Genomic DNA, 17,756 nt, shown 5'->3' with positions numbered 1-17,756 from the left:
CAGAACAAAATTCAGCTTTTTCCCTGCAAGATCACAAGGCTGAACCCTTTATTGATTTTCTTTTTTTATAATATCTTTATTAAGTGTTGACATCATACAATAAAATACAAACTAACATAAAGGGAAAAGGGAACAGCAAAACAAATTAAAGGGGTAAAAAAATTCATCAAACAAATACAACTAAAGTGACCTCTGATTTTCTTTTTATACAGAGATGTTAACACTACAACTAGCTCTCTGTAAGTTTGAAGAAAATATACATTTGCACAGCAAAGCAAATGATGCACATGGCAGTTGTAGCTCAGAACATCTTAACCAGCTTAACAAATAACTTCAAATAGTGGTAACAAACGTTTATTGACAATGATACAATTTAAAGCCTACAAATGTGAATGCATGCTCAGTTGGATTTTCTGAGGTTCTGCATAGTCAGTTACTATGACTATCATAGTATATGTACACCTACATATACATATATACTGGTAAGGGCCAGCAGCCACCACTCATGTGAGGAGAGGTTCGCAAGTGAGCACAAGCGGCTGCCACTCACAAGATGGGCGCTTCAAACGCAAGCACAAGTGGCCAACACTGGCGCAGTGGTTAAATGCAGCACTGCAGGCTACTTCAGCTGACTGCAGTTCGGCTGTTCAAATCTCACCGGCTCAGGGTTGACTCAGCCTTCCATCCTTCCGAGGTGGGTAAAATGAGGACCCGGATTGTTGTTGGGGGCAATATGCTGACTCTGTAAACCGCTTAGAGAGGGCTGAAAGCCCTATGAAGCGGTATATAAGTCTAACTGCTAACCGCTAACTAACACTCATGCAAGGGAAGTTTTGCACATGCACCTTGCCCGCTGCCTGTATGTCCTGGTTCTGAACAGGCCATGACCCGGTAGTACGCCGCAGCCCAGCGGTTGCGGTATACCCCTTTCTTGCTCTCTTTGGAGAATCAAGGAAGATGTACATTTATCCCATGTAATAGAACTACCCTGATGGAGATCCCAATATCTCTCTGTCTTCTATCTTTCTATCTTACCAGGACAATCACAATATATTTCTATCTTACCAGGACCCTGACATATCTGTCCAGGTGGCACAATTTTGTACTACCTTTTGCTGATCAATTATACCTGCTGTTGAACTTGAACACAAATTTTGGAGATTGCCACTGCTATTTGTGCTTTGGTTAATATAAAAATTACGTAATTTTATTGCATTTTTTTAAAAAAAATATGAATAATTGAGTTCTATTTTATTGCTGTGCCCAAAGACCAAATTTGATTTTATTTGGTATTCCCTCCTATTCAGGAGTTTAATATGGTAGCAAACATTCAACCTACAGGTAGATAATGCTTCTATATTAGGTAGCACTTCATTATTTGAAAATAAAATTGGGACTTAGAAACAAACATTTAATAATAATGAACAGTAATATTTCAATACCCAATTATTTGTTATTCGATGTAGAACTGAGTTCATGGTATTCCTGCACATAACTTAGTTGAAAAGGGAGTTTATTTTGTCATGTTAAATAAGTGGTGATCAAAAATCTTTTTAATCTAGTACAGATTACCCCAAAGCCTATCAGTACATCCCAATTTCTTTTCCTTATTTTTTGCATTGGTGTCCAGTTCTTTTGGCAGCCATCACTCATACAGTCATATATACAAAATTCCTATCTCTACAAATACAGTATTTGTATTGTCACCAAAGGGGCAAAGGACAGAAGGTGGTGGTGGTGCCATTTGGCCCACTGATTTCATAGGTTTGCCATTTTTGTGGACTTCAATAGCACTCTCCTCAAAGTTAGCAATAATTGTTTGAGGGAAGACATGATTATTAAACTATATAATTTGCGCCTAGTAGTTTTCATATAAAGGCACATTTTCATTCTGAAATCACTTTTGAAGAAGGACATTACTTTTTAAAATTAACTTCCTTGAAATAATGATTCTTTGGGAGGAAAAAAAAATTCTTCCCTTTGGTAATGCAGCAAAGAATATGAATGAGAGTGTCATGTTGCTGTGCAGTTCTATATAATAATTTAGTTTAAGGTTCTGGAACAACTTCTTAAGTCTTGTAGCACAACTCACTTTCCATTTTTAAAGGAATTCTAATTAACTTAAAAGTCTTTTATTTGTCCTTAATTAGAAAACTGTCATAGGTAATAAAGTATACGGGAAGATTAATTGGCAAAAGGATTTTTCTAAAATCAATAGTGAAAACCATTGTGTCAAGCTGCTAAATGAAAGCTTCGAAAATAGGACAATGTTGCATAATTATTTTATTTTTGAATTTTTTTTAAAGGGACGTTCTCATATTTCTTGTATGCCTGGAACAGTTCGCCGCTGGAATTATCCTTCTCCTCTCTGTATTGGTATGCATATATACATATTTTTATTCTGAGTGAACATTGTTGAGAATAACATTAGTAAAAATAAAAAAGTTTAATTAGTTGTATCTATTTTTGTCCCTCTGTTATCAAAGCTATTTAAGTAGAAAATACTCAGTTGCTTAATGGTCGAGCTCCTAGTTCACATTTCATTTTAGGCATGAAGTACTAGCAGATTTTCATGCTTGGGCAAAAAATCCACCTGCTGGTGTAATATATAGTACTCCATACAGCTTAAGCAAATGAAATACTCTATATAAATGCTAAATTTTATTACAGTAAGCATTAGGAAGATGCATATTTCAGTGATAGCATCATTTCTTTAATAACTGTTTTTGCTCAAACAGAAAATATATCCGAAAGTTTTTACCATTGCTTAAGTCTTTATGCAAAACTGTGTTGCAGCCTTTATCTTCTTTATTCCTTGTATGTAAATTGTATCAGGAAAACTCAGATGTCATGCAGAAGATCTGCCTGGCCAAAATTTCTATGTCATTTTAAGTGGAATGCAAAGGAAAAGAATACAACAGAACAGAACAGAATCCATTTACTGCAATAGATAAAGAACTACATAGTCTAGAAACTAAGACACATGGGGTTCTAATCAAAAGTGGGTTGCTCCCAGTTTGGCCCAGATTGGGCAAACTGGTAGTAGTGGTGGTAGGAGGCTCTCACTGAACCAGTAGTAAAAAAATTGGCAACCCACCCCTGGTTCTAATCCTACTTTACACAAAAAGCAACATTGCTTTTTGTCTAAACATTGAGCCGGTCTCGCTTTCTTAGGAAGAAGGAAGGGAGGGAGGGAGGGAGGGAGGGAGGGAGGGAGGGAGGGAAGGCTTGATTATGGCTGCACAAGAGCAAGCTATTTGAATTAATACAATCAAGACCAGAATTGGGGGGAAATCCTCAAATGATGGTTTCAAACTGCAGATTGTAAAAAAGAAGCAGAAGAAACAACATATTCAGATTGTGCAGAAAGATCACACAAACATAAGCAGTGGCATAATTCAGTCACCAAATGATATACAGGAACATCTGTAAGAAAAATATAATGTACAGTGCCAGTAATAATAAAAAAAATGGTGGGAACACTGAGTTGAAAAAGTGGTCAAAAATGAGCAGAATAACGTATAATTTTATGGAATTTCCAAATACAGACTAATCAGTTCTTGGGTCATAAACAAGGCTGGAAAGAAGAAAATGTGAATAATTAAAATGGCAATAACATGGCGTAGTAGAATAGAAGGCAAAAAAAAATGGAGAAGTTCATGAAGTACCAGAATCTGAAATCTGAATCTGAAAAATTATGGCAAAAAGTTAGTGGTGGTTGTCCTATTGATTATTGACACACTGGGTGCCATACCCAAAACTTTTGGATGGCACTTAAAAAAAATCTGTCCAATGATGAAATTTCCTGTTGTTGGAAGAAAAATCTGACCTGGGTCCAAACGGGGAAAAATATGCTGAAAATAAAACACAGTCTGATTGGAAAGAAGGACTCCAGAAACTTCAGTGACAGAAGCATGTTTCTGGAGTGGCTGACGCCTTGTTTTAGGAATAGATGGATTTTTACAGGGTCCGGAGATACTCTAGGGTGTTGTGCAATGTAGTGAGCCTTCTGTCTTTTTCTATTCTAATGGTGGTGGGTTAATCCTATTATATCCTAGAGATCATGCCCTGTCCTTAGAATTTGGGTGGGGAATGTGAATTCTTAATCCCATCACCTGGAACTGGAGGTGTTTTGTTCATGAATAGATTGGCCCAGTCTTTCTTAATTGGCACCAAATATCCATCTCAGGAAGAGCCGAGGTGGCGCAGTGGTTAAATGCAGCACTGCAGGCTACTTCAGCTGACTGCAGTTCTGCAGTTCGACTGTTCAAATCTCACCGGCTCAAGGTTGACTCAGCCTTCCATCCTTCCGAGGTGGGTAAAATGAGGACCCAGATTGTTGTTGGGGGCAATATGCTGACTCTGTAAACCGCTTAGAGAGGGCTGAAAGCCCTATGAAGCGGTATATAAGTCTAACTGCTATTGCTATTGCTATTGCTATCTCTAAAGACGTCAGGCATCTGCTGGAGGCTATTAAGAAAGACTGAGGCTGATTTTTGCCTTTAAAAACATGTTGTTGTTTTTTTTCATTTCTCCTTTGGGGAAATATAATATTCTGCCTCTCTTAATATTAAGAATAAAGAATATTTTAATCTGGGAGGAGGGCTTCCTACAGTGTTAATTGCAAAATCCCACACATCTGTGCATTTAATATGCCAATATATTAGGTTCTTAGGAAGAACTCTATATAAATGAAGGCCAACACCAGCTAAAGAACTGGCAAGTGTGACTTCATATTGGCATGAACAACTAATAATGATATAAAAACAGTGCTGATATTTAACATACTATCCCATATATAGTGTTACAAGTGAAAATATAGTTCCTTTTTTTCTATGCAACTCCATATTTATTCATTCCACTGGCTTCCCCCCTTTGCCTACATCTCTGACTGACATCCTACCTTCTATAAGCTGGAAAAAGAAGAAGGGAGTGGTTCTACCTGTTATGCATTATACATTGGGAATACTTTAATAATGCTTAACAATTCCCATTCATTCTCTCATATAACTTTCCTTGACAATCTAAATCAGTGTTTCTCAACCTTGGCAACTTGAAGATGTCCGGACTTCAACTCCCAGCATTCGCTGGCTGGGGAATTCTGGGAGTTGAAGTCCGGACATCTTCAAGTTGCCAAGGTTGAGAAACACTGATCTAAATAGTCCTGATTTTATAAATCCCACATAGGCGGTCTGTCTCCTTCCTCCCTTTTAGACAAAGGCTCAAGCTCCTCCCACTGGCTTTGATCAATAATTTAGAAATGATTGTGACCACGGGTCTTCTTCCATGTGGTCTTATTTCACAGTTATAGAAAAAAAATGGTGGGGGAAAGTTGTGTTATTGAGGGAAAATGTGGACACTCAGTGTGGCTCTTTTCCCTTACTTCCTTATGTGCTAGTTAGAGAAGGAGCTTCAAAACTTTTAGCAAGTTATGACCACCTTCAGTGTTTCTGGGCTTTGTGGAAATAGGACATTCATTATCTATACACTCTATACCCAGAGTCTCTAGGGAGTGGGCGGCATACAAATGTCAATAAACCTAAACCTATACTTTCACTTTTTGGTCATCCAGTTATTCTTCTACCTCTTGCAAGTAGAATGGCCAAACTTTAGTGCAAGCATATAAGAACTCTGTGAGACAGAGAGACTCCAATAAGATCCTTTATTTCAGGTTTTTATAATCTGCTGGTTGCTGAACTAAATTGCTTTGTGCATTACTGATTTACAAACTTTCATTTAAATATTTATGTAAACCTTTTGCTGTCTTTCTTTCCCATTATTCTTTGGAATGCCAATTATATGATAAAGGTAGATATGGTCTCTTCTCCTTTATTCAGTTGGTTCCAATTCATTTGGAGAGAGAGAGAGGGAAAAAACCTTATTTTTATCGTGATGCATAGCATGTTTTAGAATAATTTCTCATAATCAGGTGTTTTCACATTGAAATGGGAAGCAATCAAATCTCATAGAAACATGAAGAGCAGTTAGATTTATTTTGTAACAAGGAAAAATTAAGATGTTTTGTGTGTGTGTTTTATACTTAAACCCCCCCACCCCTGCATTTTCCTACAGCAAAAGGGGATTCTTTTGCCACACCAGTTGCATTTTTAGGTAATACAATTTGCAAAAACATTATGGGCAATTATGCAGCTGACGGGTTGCAGAGAATCTTGTGCTTCTGCGAAAAGTCAGAAGACTATATTCAAATGTAAACAAAAGTAATTTCATTAAAAAAAACTAGCATTTTATTTATATTGTCTCTTGGTTTTCATATTTTATGTTTTAATATTGCAAGCTGCCTAGTGTTCCCCTGCAGTAAGATAGGTGGCCAGCACATTTTAAAAATAAATAAAAAATAAAATAAATTAGGCTAAAAGATTTTTGTAGTGATTTTTAGAAAGCAGTTGTTGCTTTGCCTTTTTTTGAGCACTAGAATGCTCATTTAGACATGTAGTAGAAAAAGATCTTGAGTGACTTGAATTTTGTGTGATTTCTTTGTTTAATTTATTTAAAACATTTATATCGTTGCCCATCTTATAACCGACTCTGAACAGGTCCCAATCAAGTTAAAACAGCATAAAAGCCATATCAAAAATATAAAAACGGAGAGGGAAAATGAATTTCATTACAAATAAAAGGATGTAAGCCAAGAGAGAGAAAGAAAAATCTTTGTAGAGTGTAATATTTGATAAGTATTCTTAAAGAATACAAGTGCCCATTCCTTCTGTCAGGGTAATCTATAGGTCAGTGTTTCTCAATTCTACGAGTTGAAGTCCAGACATCTTCAAGTGGCCAAGGTTGAGAAACACTACTATAGGTTATCCTTTTAAGATTATAGCCTGAGATTCATAGTGGAAATTTCATCTTTTTAACTAGCTATATATACCATTGAAACAGGTTTTTTTTATTATTATTATGGAAAAAGTCTCCAGCGTGTATATTGATTGCTTATTACTTTTCTTTACTTTACTTTATTGGACTTATATGCCGCCCTTCTCCCAAAGGACTCAGGGCGGCGTACAACACAAAAACACATAGAACAAAAGGTAAAAAATATTAAATAGGAAATCCAATAACCTTCAACCTTATTGATACCTTCAGTTTTCCGATCTTAAAATAGTGGATAGGTAGAAAAATCTGACACAACAAATAGAGTTGGAAAATTGTTTGTACAATAGTTCTCCTGCGTGGACTGGCACCAATACAAGTTCTTTACTAGCACAAGTGAACTTTTGTGACTGTGTGCAGTGACATCAACATTGTGCAGCTCCTAAGATGCTCAATTGTTGGATTATTTTTATGATAAACTTTCATATTCTTTCAATGGATTGTTTATTTATTATAGCCAAATGTGGTGGCACACTGACGAACATGGCTGGCGTGATCCTGAGCCCAGGTTTCCCAGGAAATTATCCGAGCAATCTAGGCTGCACATGGAAGATATTATTACCTATTGGATACGGTAAGATTCCTGATTGAAGGACATCATTTTATTTATCCAAAATCATGCTGCTTTTAAAAAAAAAATCCATCCACTAGCCTGATACATGTATTCAAAAATAAATGAATCAAGGTACTAAGAATAATTCTGTTAAAATATCTTTTCTATATGCTGCTTTATTCAATGATTTTTTTAAATTTGAAAGCTAAATAACACTTTTTTTTCTCTTTCTTTATTTTTAACTTTTTTTTATCTTTTTAGCCCTGTATTTTGTAAGCCACCCGGAGTCCTTCAGGATTGGGCGGCATATAAATCCATTAAATTTACAATTTACTTGGAAACTTCCTGTTCTAGATTCATTAACTGCTGATGCACCTTCATTCTCTTCTGCCTTCCCTGATATGGCTGTTTAAAATACAATTCCCAATATTAGGTATAAACAAAAACTGGCCCAGGCTTCACCTGATATCTTTGGAAACATTATTTATGCAATTACTCAGACTTATTCTGAATAGCTTTAATTGGCGCAAAGGCATAAAATAAAACAATGTCTAATTCAATTAGGCTTCTCCTTTGCTAGTCCTCTGAAAAGAGGCCAGTTCACTCGTGTGCATTTCTTTCCTTTGTCTTTCCCTGTGTTTATGGAGAGTTTTTTTGTATTATTCATAAAGGGTAAATAATAATTCAGTATCATTTGCCAGACTGAAAGTTTTAGGCTGGTTTTTTTTTAATCAATGTAATATTATATAGAACTTGAATTTGTTTAAACTTCTGTGCATTCATTAGTAACTTAGTTATTTATCTTGAAAAGAATAATAACAAGAAAAAAGTGAGATAACTATGGGTACATGTTCTCCAAAGAAAGAAAGAAAATATCTAAAATAAAATAGGAAATATTTTTTTTAAGTTGGTGGATTGTGAGATGTAGCTAATTAAACATGGCTCATTTAGGTCAATATTAATTTACTTTTCTGTACTAACAGCTTTCTTTCATTACATAGATTTATGTAATATAATATACCAAGAAAAGATAATATTTTACAGCAAAGTAATTAGTTAAGTTAATTAGTTTGCTTGAAATAAATCTTATTATGATACTATGTTCTTAATCATGAAGCTTGGATAATTGTGATGTCTTGCTATAGTTTAGAAATCTGAATAGGGTTTTCACAGATTGCTTTCTGTGAAACCCATTCATCCATTTCTGTTCCTGTGAAATACAAAATTATTTTTTTTGTTGATAATTAAGTGAGGTCCAACTTATAAAAGACAGAGATTCTATTTTTTTTATGAGCAACACATAACTCAGTTCATTAAACAGAGATTATCCAGTTCTCTATTGTTTCCGTATCAATTGAAAATGTACACCTTCCCTTTGGGGGTCTTTCCTAAAATATTCTGATATATGATACAAAATGGGCCAGAGAAAATTCAAGGTCTGTCCTTGAACTGCCTACAGTTTGCCTACCTTCTCTAAAGAGATAAAAGCAAAACCATATTCCTGATCCCGGATACATAATATTTTTGTTATTGAAGACTATAGTGTATTTAGTATTTTTTTTAGTATTTTAGTATTTTTATTTTATTTATAGGCCGCCCTTTTCCCTGAAGGGACTCAGGGCAGCTTACAATCAAAAAAGGGGGGGGTGCAATACAAAAACAAAAACAGTAGGTGAATAAAATAAGACAATAAAAACACAACTTGCATTCAACATTCAACACTCGGGTGGGGCGAATTAGGCACTTATCCCCAGGCCTGACGGGATAGCCAGTTCTTGAGGGCTGTGCGGAAGGTCTGTACGGTGGTGAGGGTGCAAATCTCGACGGGGAGGTCGTTCCACAGGGTCAGCGCTGCTACAGAAAAGGCTGTAGAGCAGGGGTGTTGCATCGTTACGGCAGTGTCATGTGATGTATTGTGACTTTTTCCCCTTTGCTAAACTGGGTGTGGGAGTGGCCAGCGTGTGGTGCATCCGGCGTATGGGCCAGGAGTTTGACACGCCTGGTATAGAATGTTAGATGTAATAGTAGTTAAGGTGCTAGCTTAAAAACCAGGAGACTGTGAGTTCTAACTGTGTGACATTGAACCACTCATATTCTCTCAGCCCAACTTATCTAACAAGGTTGTTGTTGTGGGGAAAACAGGAGGAGGAAGAGGTGTTAGATATGTTCACCCCCTTGAGTTGTATAGAAAAAAAAAAAAAGATGGGATAATAACCTTTAGAAAAAACCCGATAGTGTACATTAAAGATGAAATTTACAGCATGCCAATTCCTAGGCTTAAACCCTAATAGTTTTTCTGCTGAGATTATATTTTGCTAAATTCACTATATTATAATATATAATTTAACAACCTAGTTTTGCTTATTATCTATAAAAGATATGCATTTTGGTTTCTGAACAGTTATTATTATGGGTCATACAGTGTTACCATATGCATTTCTTTTAATCAGAATAAGTAAAACCAGTACAATAATTGTAATGAACTCTGGGGGAAAATTGTGACATTATTGTACTAACCAATGGTAAACTTAGAAAAAATTGGTAGAAAGGGTAAATATAGCTGTAAGATACACAGTCTTCATTTATGTTAATCATATTTGATAACCTCTGCCTTTCTCTGTAATAGGGGCCTAATGATATTAACGGATTATTAAGGTTTAAGGTTTATTGAAAACAAGTATGTGAAACATTTTGAGCAACTAGGAAATAAAATCTTATTCATATATAGTTAATACTTAATCTACTTGTACTCACATTTATTATTTTTTACATTAACTAAGTTCCTTGTCAACTGGGAATCCAAGCTGGAATATACACATCTGGATTGAATAATGCAGTTTGCTTATCTAATTGCTACTTTTTTTAAAAAAAAAATCTACAATATACTAAACTTTCAGATTTTTTTATTATTTTTGCTACATAGGGGCGCATCTACAATTTCTGAATTTCTCCACTGAAGCTAACCATGACTTCCTTGAAATTCAGAATGGCCCTTACCACACCAGTTCTATGATTGGCCAGTTCAGTGGTACAGATCTTCCACCATCTTTATTAAGTACAACACATGAAACTCTTATCCACTTTTATAGTGATCATTCAGAAAACCGACATGGATTTAAATTTGCATATCAAGGTAAGTAATGAATGATATAAACAGTTTCAGTTATTAGAAGAATGACTTCTCACGACAAGATTTTTTTCATTCCGTAATTTTTCAAAAGGCTGGAATTAATATACATTTTTTTTCCTCGTGTGCTTCCTGGTTTTTCTTTGATTTTTTTTTTTTTAAATCTGGGTTTTAAATGGTCTTTGTTTTGAAAGTTTTCTCCTCTTCTTGAAAAACAGTAATATGACTTTCTAAATAAATTAAGATAACTATTGTACAAAAAGCTGCTCAAATATTATTTTGTTAATATTATCCTAGGCATTATACCTTTCAATGAATTTCATTCTAGAAATAGATCAATTGGTTCTTTTGGTTGTTATGTGTAAGGATTATTAACTGTAGAGGTAATGTACAAGGCAGTCTATAAATATTTTCTCACAATTCTATTGAACATAATTCTGGAGTAAGAAATTCGTAGATTGTGGCTAATATTTCTATGAATGTTGTATTTTTCAAAAGATGAAGATATGGGGAAGATGTATTAAATTAAAGTGAATATTATTGAAATCAAGAACAATTGTATTTGTTTATTTTCACAAACAATCATGTCCATTCAATCTTTGCGTATGTAAATGGAACAATGAATACATATAGGAATAATGAGTGAAAATGCTAGTTGTCCTCTGGAGTTATGGAATATTTAGATCAGGATAACCATAACCAGAATAACCAGTTTTATATTTGCTGACAGACACTTTGAAGTATGAAATAAAATCTTAAGAATAAGAACAGTATTATACTTTTTAAACATTTTAAATCCTTATATATCAATATTGTTTGATAACTACCACTGGAATTGGGTAGGTATGGCCTATTAGTTCTTTGAATAAATTAACAGCAATGTTCAAAGCTGCATTTGTGTAGAAAATATTTTCATTTTTTTTAACAAAAGTCTCAAATTATAAATATATAACATTAATTTGTAAGTTGAACGGAGAGAGTCATCAAGCTGTGATGGTAATTTATGCTTTGTATTACAGGCCTAATTAACAAGTCATAACACTATCCATAAAACATGTCAGTTTTTTCTTCTTCTTCTTCTTCTTCTTCTTCTTCTTCTTCTTCTTCTTCTTCTTCTTCTTCTTCTTCTTCTTCTTCTTCTTCTTCTTTTTCTTCCTATCCTAACTTGTAAGACATAATATTCCAGTGATTTATATTCCAAAACTTCAATTTATATACCTTTATAGAGATCAAAATTGTGGTTGTATGAAGTGAATGAGCCCACACCTTCGTTAGTTAAAATCTGAATGAACCTGAAGATATTCTGTTAGTATAAGAAAAAGGAACGAGAGATCATTTTCTGGACCAAAAAGAAGGAACAATAGCAACCCCAGTTTTTAATAAGCTAGACTACAATGTATTGTAGAATGATAGTCTTGAGCTAAATAATGAAAAGTGACTTATAGTTCTAAAATGTGAACACTCTCTGGGGAAATGGCTACAAGTGAAAGCCTGCTCTATTCTTACGAATTCTGTCTGTGTCCCATTGACAAAACTTTATCCCTGATGATTGGCAGGCCTATCAGGAATATGACAGCATGAGCAGGTCAGCCTAAGCAGCCATTTTACTCTGTGATTATGAATATTTGAAGGAACATCTAGTTCAGTGATGGGATTCAAGTAATTTAACAACCAGTTCTCTGCCCCAATGACCAGCTGGGTAGGTGGGGCTCAGTGGTCATGTGACCAAGTGGGTGTAGCTAACTCAACGTTACCCACATCGATGGGCGCTTCACCTTAGCTGTTACAATGTAATAAGGGTTAACCAGAGAGGCAGTTTCTCTAAGCAGGAAAATAAAGATTAGGCTAGAAACAACACCAGAATGTTTACTTCCTGCCTTCCTTACAGGATTAGCCCTGTAAAGTGGAACCAAAAGGACATTTCTTCCAACAACCGGTTCTCCTGATTGCTTGGAAAGTTAGCAACCGGTTCTCCTGAATAGGTGCGAACTGGCTGAATCCCACCACTAATCTAGTTTCATAAATTCATTTCTGTTTTTGCATATGGCTTGAAGAAGTTTTACTCTGGATTCGCAAATTGTGATTCCAATTATTGGGCAAATATTAGAGATATGAAAATATGAAATCAAAACAAAAAAATAAAATCATTAGATTATTTTTAGATTAATTTAATATTTTATAAGAATCTATCCTGAAGTTTGGAGGCAAATGTTTGATATGCTAAATTCATCATTGCTCTAATTTCATTACTGACCAAGGGTTTAAATCTACATACAGTTACAAATTTATAATTTTATTAAAGAGTTTTTTAAAGGAAAGTCAAAACCAACGCAAACTGATGTAAAGTAAGAATAAGAAAAGAAAGACAAATCAAAGAGAAGTGCAAGATAGGAAAACAAGTAAAGAAAAATAGAAAAAAGATATGAAAAAGTAATTTCTGATTTTCTTTACAGCAGTTATAAGTGCAAATCTTATTCTATGTTTACAACATACTACTCTAATTTGTATAATCTATTCCATTTAATCATCCAAACCATCAATCATAAATTCAATATTTATTGTTTTGTGCAAAAAGTCTATAATGGGTTTCCAGTTAGCAGTAATTGTAGATACTTCCTTTTCTCTACCCAAGACAAAAAGATAAAAGCTCTCTCTCTCTCTCTCTCTCTCTCTCTCTCTCTCTCTCTCTCTCTCTCTCTCTCTCTCTCTCCCTCCCTCCCTCCCTCTCTCTCTCTCGCACGCACACACACACACACACACATACCCCTTCATATCTATGAATACATATATAGTAATGAAGTGAATCCTCAACTATTTTATTTTATAGAACATTTTAAATTTTTTAATGATTTTTAAAATTTTCTGGGGAAGAAAATACGTTATCTTTTTTTTTTCCTCCTCAGCTTATGAATTACAGAATTGTCCAGATCCTCCTCCATTTTATAATGGATATATAATCAATTCCGATTACAGTGTGGGCCAGTCTATTTCATTTGAATGCTATCCTGGATATGTATTAATCGGTCACTCCGTGCTCACTTGCCATCATGGGATCAACAGAAACTGGAACCATCCTTTTCCAAAGTGTGAAGGTAGCTTTTGTTCATGTTATGATTGTTTACATTCCAAGATGTTCTTGTGGCTAATGTGTTCAAGAAAGAAAGAAAAAGAAGATAAGTAAAGATAAATCAAGTCGATATATGAAACTCATGATCTGTTGCAAGCCTCATAACAGTTTCATTGGTAATCAGAACTGACAAAGAAAGGCATTTTTCTTCAAAAATGGAAAGTAGCTTATAAAAGTCACGTTCTTTCATGTCCCCTATGATAAATCACTACCCCTTCTTTCCTTACACTCACATACAATCCACATTTGTGCTTCTTTGAAATATAGTTTTTCCTGGCTTGTGATGCTCATAAAACAACCAGATGATGTTGATCATCTTGGGATTTACCATTTCTAAAGCTACAAGTATCACTGCCATATTCCTGACTCCTGAAAGAGAGAATGAAAAGAGCAGTAGCAAGAGAGTTTGATTTTTAAGGCTTTTAGAAGGTAGGAAGCAATTTGGGATGTGGATTTAGCAAGGAGAGAAAGATGAGTTTGCATTTTTTTTAAAAATTATGGGTCATAACTCTTCGCTTTGTATTAAAAACAGTTGTAAGTTAAAGAATTAGTTTGTCTTACCTGTCTATCATTGTATTAAATGTGGTACATAACTGCATTTCTTTTATTCCCTCAATAAATGAAAGCTAAAATACCATGTCGGATTCATGCTCAGATTTTTATGTTTTAAATCACAGAGAGAGGACATTGGTTTGGAAGCATGACAGTAGGATAATAGGCATTTAAGCTCAACTTTTCCTTTAGGAAATAAATAATAGAAGGGGGGCAGAGGATAAAGGGACATTAAGAAAAAAAAACCAGCTCCAGGAGAAACTGCCTCTACAATAGAATCCAGTGCACACAATACTCATTTCTAAATCAACAATGTGATTTCACCCAGAAACTTTCTCAATATGTGCTGAATTCCAAATTTTGGCTGCTGGGAAAAAGAGTTGCTGGAAAAATTCTGTTCCCTTCTCCCCTTCTCGATTAAATAGCTGATCTGCAGAATGTGAAATAGATTTCAAATAGCTTCAATTGCACATGCTTCTTTGTTTAGGATTATCTTCAATTAATTGCTTGCAATGATTATTTGGATATCCATAGTTCGTGTTAATTGGTTGGCTCTTTGGTTCATGCACCTGTATATGTAAATTTAAACATCCAAACTATGCTAATGGTTCCTTATTTATATTTTAAAACATGGCTTCTAACTCACGTCACTTGTTTTTTTAATTGATGAGCTCAGAATTTCTTCAAATTACTTTGAAATCTCACACACGGTATATAATGGAATAGAGTTAACTATTCTATGCCATGCTTAGAATTAAAATTATTTGTAGCAAATGCCATAATTAAAATAATATTTTAAGATTTATAAATAAAATTCCATGGGGGGGGGGAAAGTGTCAACTTTGTCATGCAGAAAAACCAGATGGGAACCTTCGAAATAAACTGTATCATGCTTAGATATCTACACATGATGTATTTTGTTGTTGTTGTTGTTGTTGCCACCTGGCAATGTTAATTATTTGCAATTAAAAACCAGTTTACAGTAAATAATGTAATTGCCAGGAGTATATTTATTATAGAGGTTGGGCATATTGCCACACTGATCAATGAATGGCAAGATGCATGTTTCAAATTACTTTAAAAAGAAACCTATACCTTGCAAATTTCAATAATGAGGTACTTCTTTAATGACACTGTACAGTAACTGTGGCATTGTGTGTATCATGTCACATTTACCATGTTTGTTGGAGCTATGAGAAACTGATGATGAGTTTCAGTACACTTCAAAGCATCTTTTTTTGGTTTTTAAAGTCCTACCTTGCCAAAGGCCAAGGTGTCTGAAGCAGCTGCAATTTCATTTGATGCCAGCAGAGTGCAAAGAGAGACTGGCGAGTGATGCAGTGATTTGTGCAATGCCAATAGCTTAATTTATAACCAAAGATGCAGCCGTGGGCAGTGAATCGCAGAAGCTGCCACTGCTATTCATTGCACTTATTGTGTGCACATGACTCTCTTTGCTTGCACCATAATTCATGACTGGTGAGGAGAATCTCTCATTCCCTTTCTGAGCTGTTCATATACTGAGATCCTTTTTTTATAACTCACACCTTTGCCAGTTGAGGAGGTGGCCAGTAGGATCAAGGCTTTCTTTGCTGATGCCGGATTATGATATCTTGTCCTCAGAGCAGCCACTTGATATTAGCAATGGATAAATCATTTTATTTATTTATTTATTTATTTATTTATTTATTTATTTATTTATTTATTTATTTATTTATTTATTTATCTATCTATCTATCTATCTATCTTGTATGCCACCCACTCCCGGAGGACTCCGGGCGGCTCACAAAAGACAAGGGAAAGGGGGGGGGGGGACTAGACAAAGACAACATATTTAAAAACAAAAGCCAACATTCACAATTTCCGTGGAGGTAGATGTTTCTCAGACCCCCCAGCCTGCTGGAACAGCCAGGACTTGGTGGCTTTGCAGAAGGCCGGGAGGGTAGTAAGGGTCCGGATCTCGACAGGGAGCTCATTCCAGAAGGCCGGAGCTGCAACAGAGAAGGCTCTCCCCCGGGGAGTCGCCAGCCGACATTGGCTGGCAGATGGAATCCGGAGGAGACCTAACCTGTGAGATCTAATTGGTCTGAGAGAGGTAATCAGCAGGAGGCAGTCTCTCATATCCTTTTAATTCACATTGTTTCACATCTGATTACCCATGATTTTGTTATGTTTGCCATTTGATGCTAAGTATGTATGCATGTGCAACAGTCTTGTGTGCATATGTAGAAATGTAATAATATTTGCCAGTCAGAAAACTATTTTAAGCATGCATGACAAAAAAAGAAAGATAGCAATTGTACATGAAGAAAGTTGCAATACATTCAAAGAACTACAAAAACTAGAGCATAATATTTTTAATCTGCAAATTGTTGTAGATGGTAGATTTAATCCTTTGACAAGGATAGAGTTTCTAAAATGGGAAGGGGTGAGGAAACCAATATTTCTTGGACCGAATATAGCAATTCTGGCTGACTGGCTTCCAGCCTCCCTTCGATCTACCTTATAACCCTTAGCTTAGTAAAAAAAAGCTAATTGCTCTGGGGACATAAATTTGAGAGGATTGCAATGCAGGAGAAAAGTGTATGGCATACAGTGGAATTAACCTTTCACCTGAAACATTTTTATGATCCTTTTCAATATTTTCCTCAGTGAGGGAAGTATTTTTTTTTTTTAAAGAAACGATTAAATGGTAGTCGGTGTTTTTTTTTAATAAATCTAATTTCTGGTAGAAATGTTTGTCTGTCTATGTATATATGTGTATGTATATATGCTGTTTCAATTCAATACCAGAAACTGTAGATCCTATGTAAAAAGAAAAAAAATTCTCCTTCTTCAACTTCAAAGCATCCCTACACCATCTTCATGTCTTTTAGTTGACTGCTATTGAATTCTTTCAAGGTGCCAGTTTACCATAGTTACAAAACCCAGATTATTCTATTTAATCTGCATTGCCTATTGTTATGAAAGATGATGTGTTTTGTTATTCTCTCACTTTGGATTTTATTATGTATTAAATGCAGCTGGCAGGGATACACCAGTTTCCAAAACACTAGATTGATGTATGTTATCATTTTTTTTTTCTTTTATCAGCTCCTTGTGGGTATAATGTAACATCTCAGAATGGTACTGTGTATTCACCGGGATTTCCAGATGAATATCCAAATTCAAAAGATTGTACATGGCTTATAACCGTAGCCCAGGGTCATGGCATCTACATCAATTTTACATTACTCCAAACAGAATTGGTGAATGACTACATTGCAGTATGGTATGTTAATAATTATTGTGAAGGATGATATTTGGTTGTTTTTCCCATCTTTATATGACTAAATAAAACATACATGCATACATGCATACATACATACATACATACATACATACATATGTAATGTGTAACTGTAAGCACATATTCCTATACAGCAAATTTTGTTTAATTAGCAAATTTCTTGTTCTGCTTAGCAAGCCATTTCAGAAACTCCTTGTGAGAAAAAAAATAGTTTTTTCTA

At 35.0% G+C, this 17,756-nt stretch overlaps 1 protein-coding gene across 1 annotated transcript in view; it reads left to right on the top strand.

Annotated features, from left to right (window-relative positions):
- Positions 1–17,756, top strand: part of CSMD1 (CUB and Sushi multiple domains 1) — a 982,247-nt gene that overhangs the window by 867,480 nt on the left and 97,011 nt on the right. Inside the window, exons 39-43 of the mRNA XM_032215147.1 lie at positions 2,307–2,376; positions 7,346–7,462; positions 10,365–10,574; positions 13,472–13,660; positions 17,341–17,518. Coding sequence (XP_032071038.1) covers positions 2,307–2,376; positions 7,346–7,462; positions 10,365–10,574; positions 13,472–13,660; positions 17,341–17,518 — 764 coding nt within the window. The remainder of the gene's footprint in view (positions 1–2,306; positions 2,377–7,345; positions 7,463–10,364; positions 10,575–13,471; positions 13,661–17,340; positions 17,519–17,756) is intronic.

The sequence above is a fragment of the Thamnophis elegans genome, chromosome 4 (genome assembly GCF_009769535.1).
Source record: "Thamnophis elegans isolate rThaEle1 chromosome 4, rThaEle1.pri, whole genome shotgun sequence".
Taxonomy (NCBI): domain Eukaryota; kingdom Metazoa; phylum Chordata; class Lepidosauria; order Squamata; family Colubridae; genus Thamnophis; species Thamnophis elegans.
Note: the sequence above shows the minus strand (reverse complement) of the source record. Positions and strands in the feature narration are given on the sequence as shown.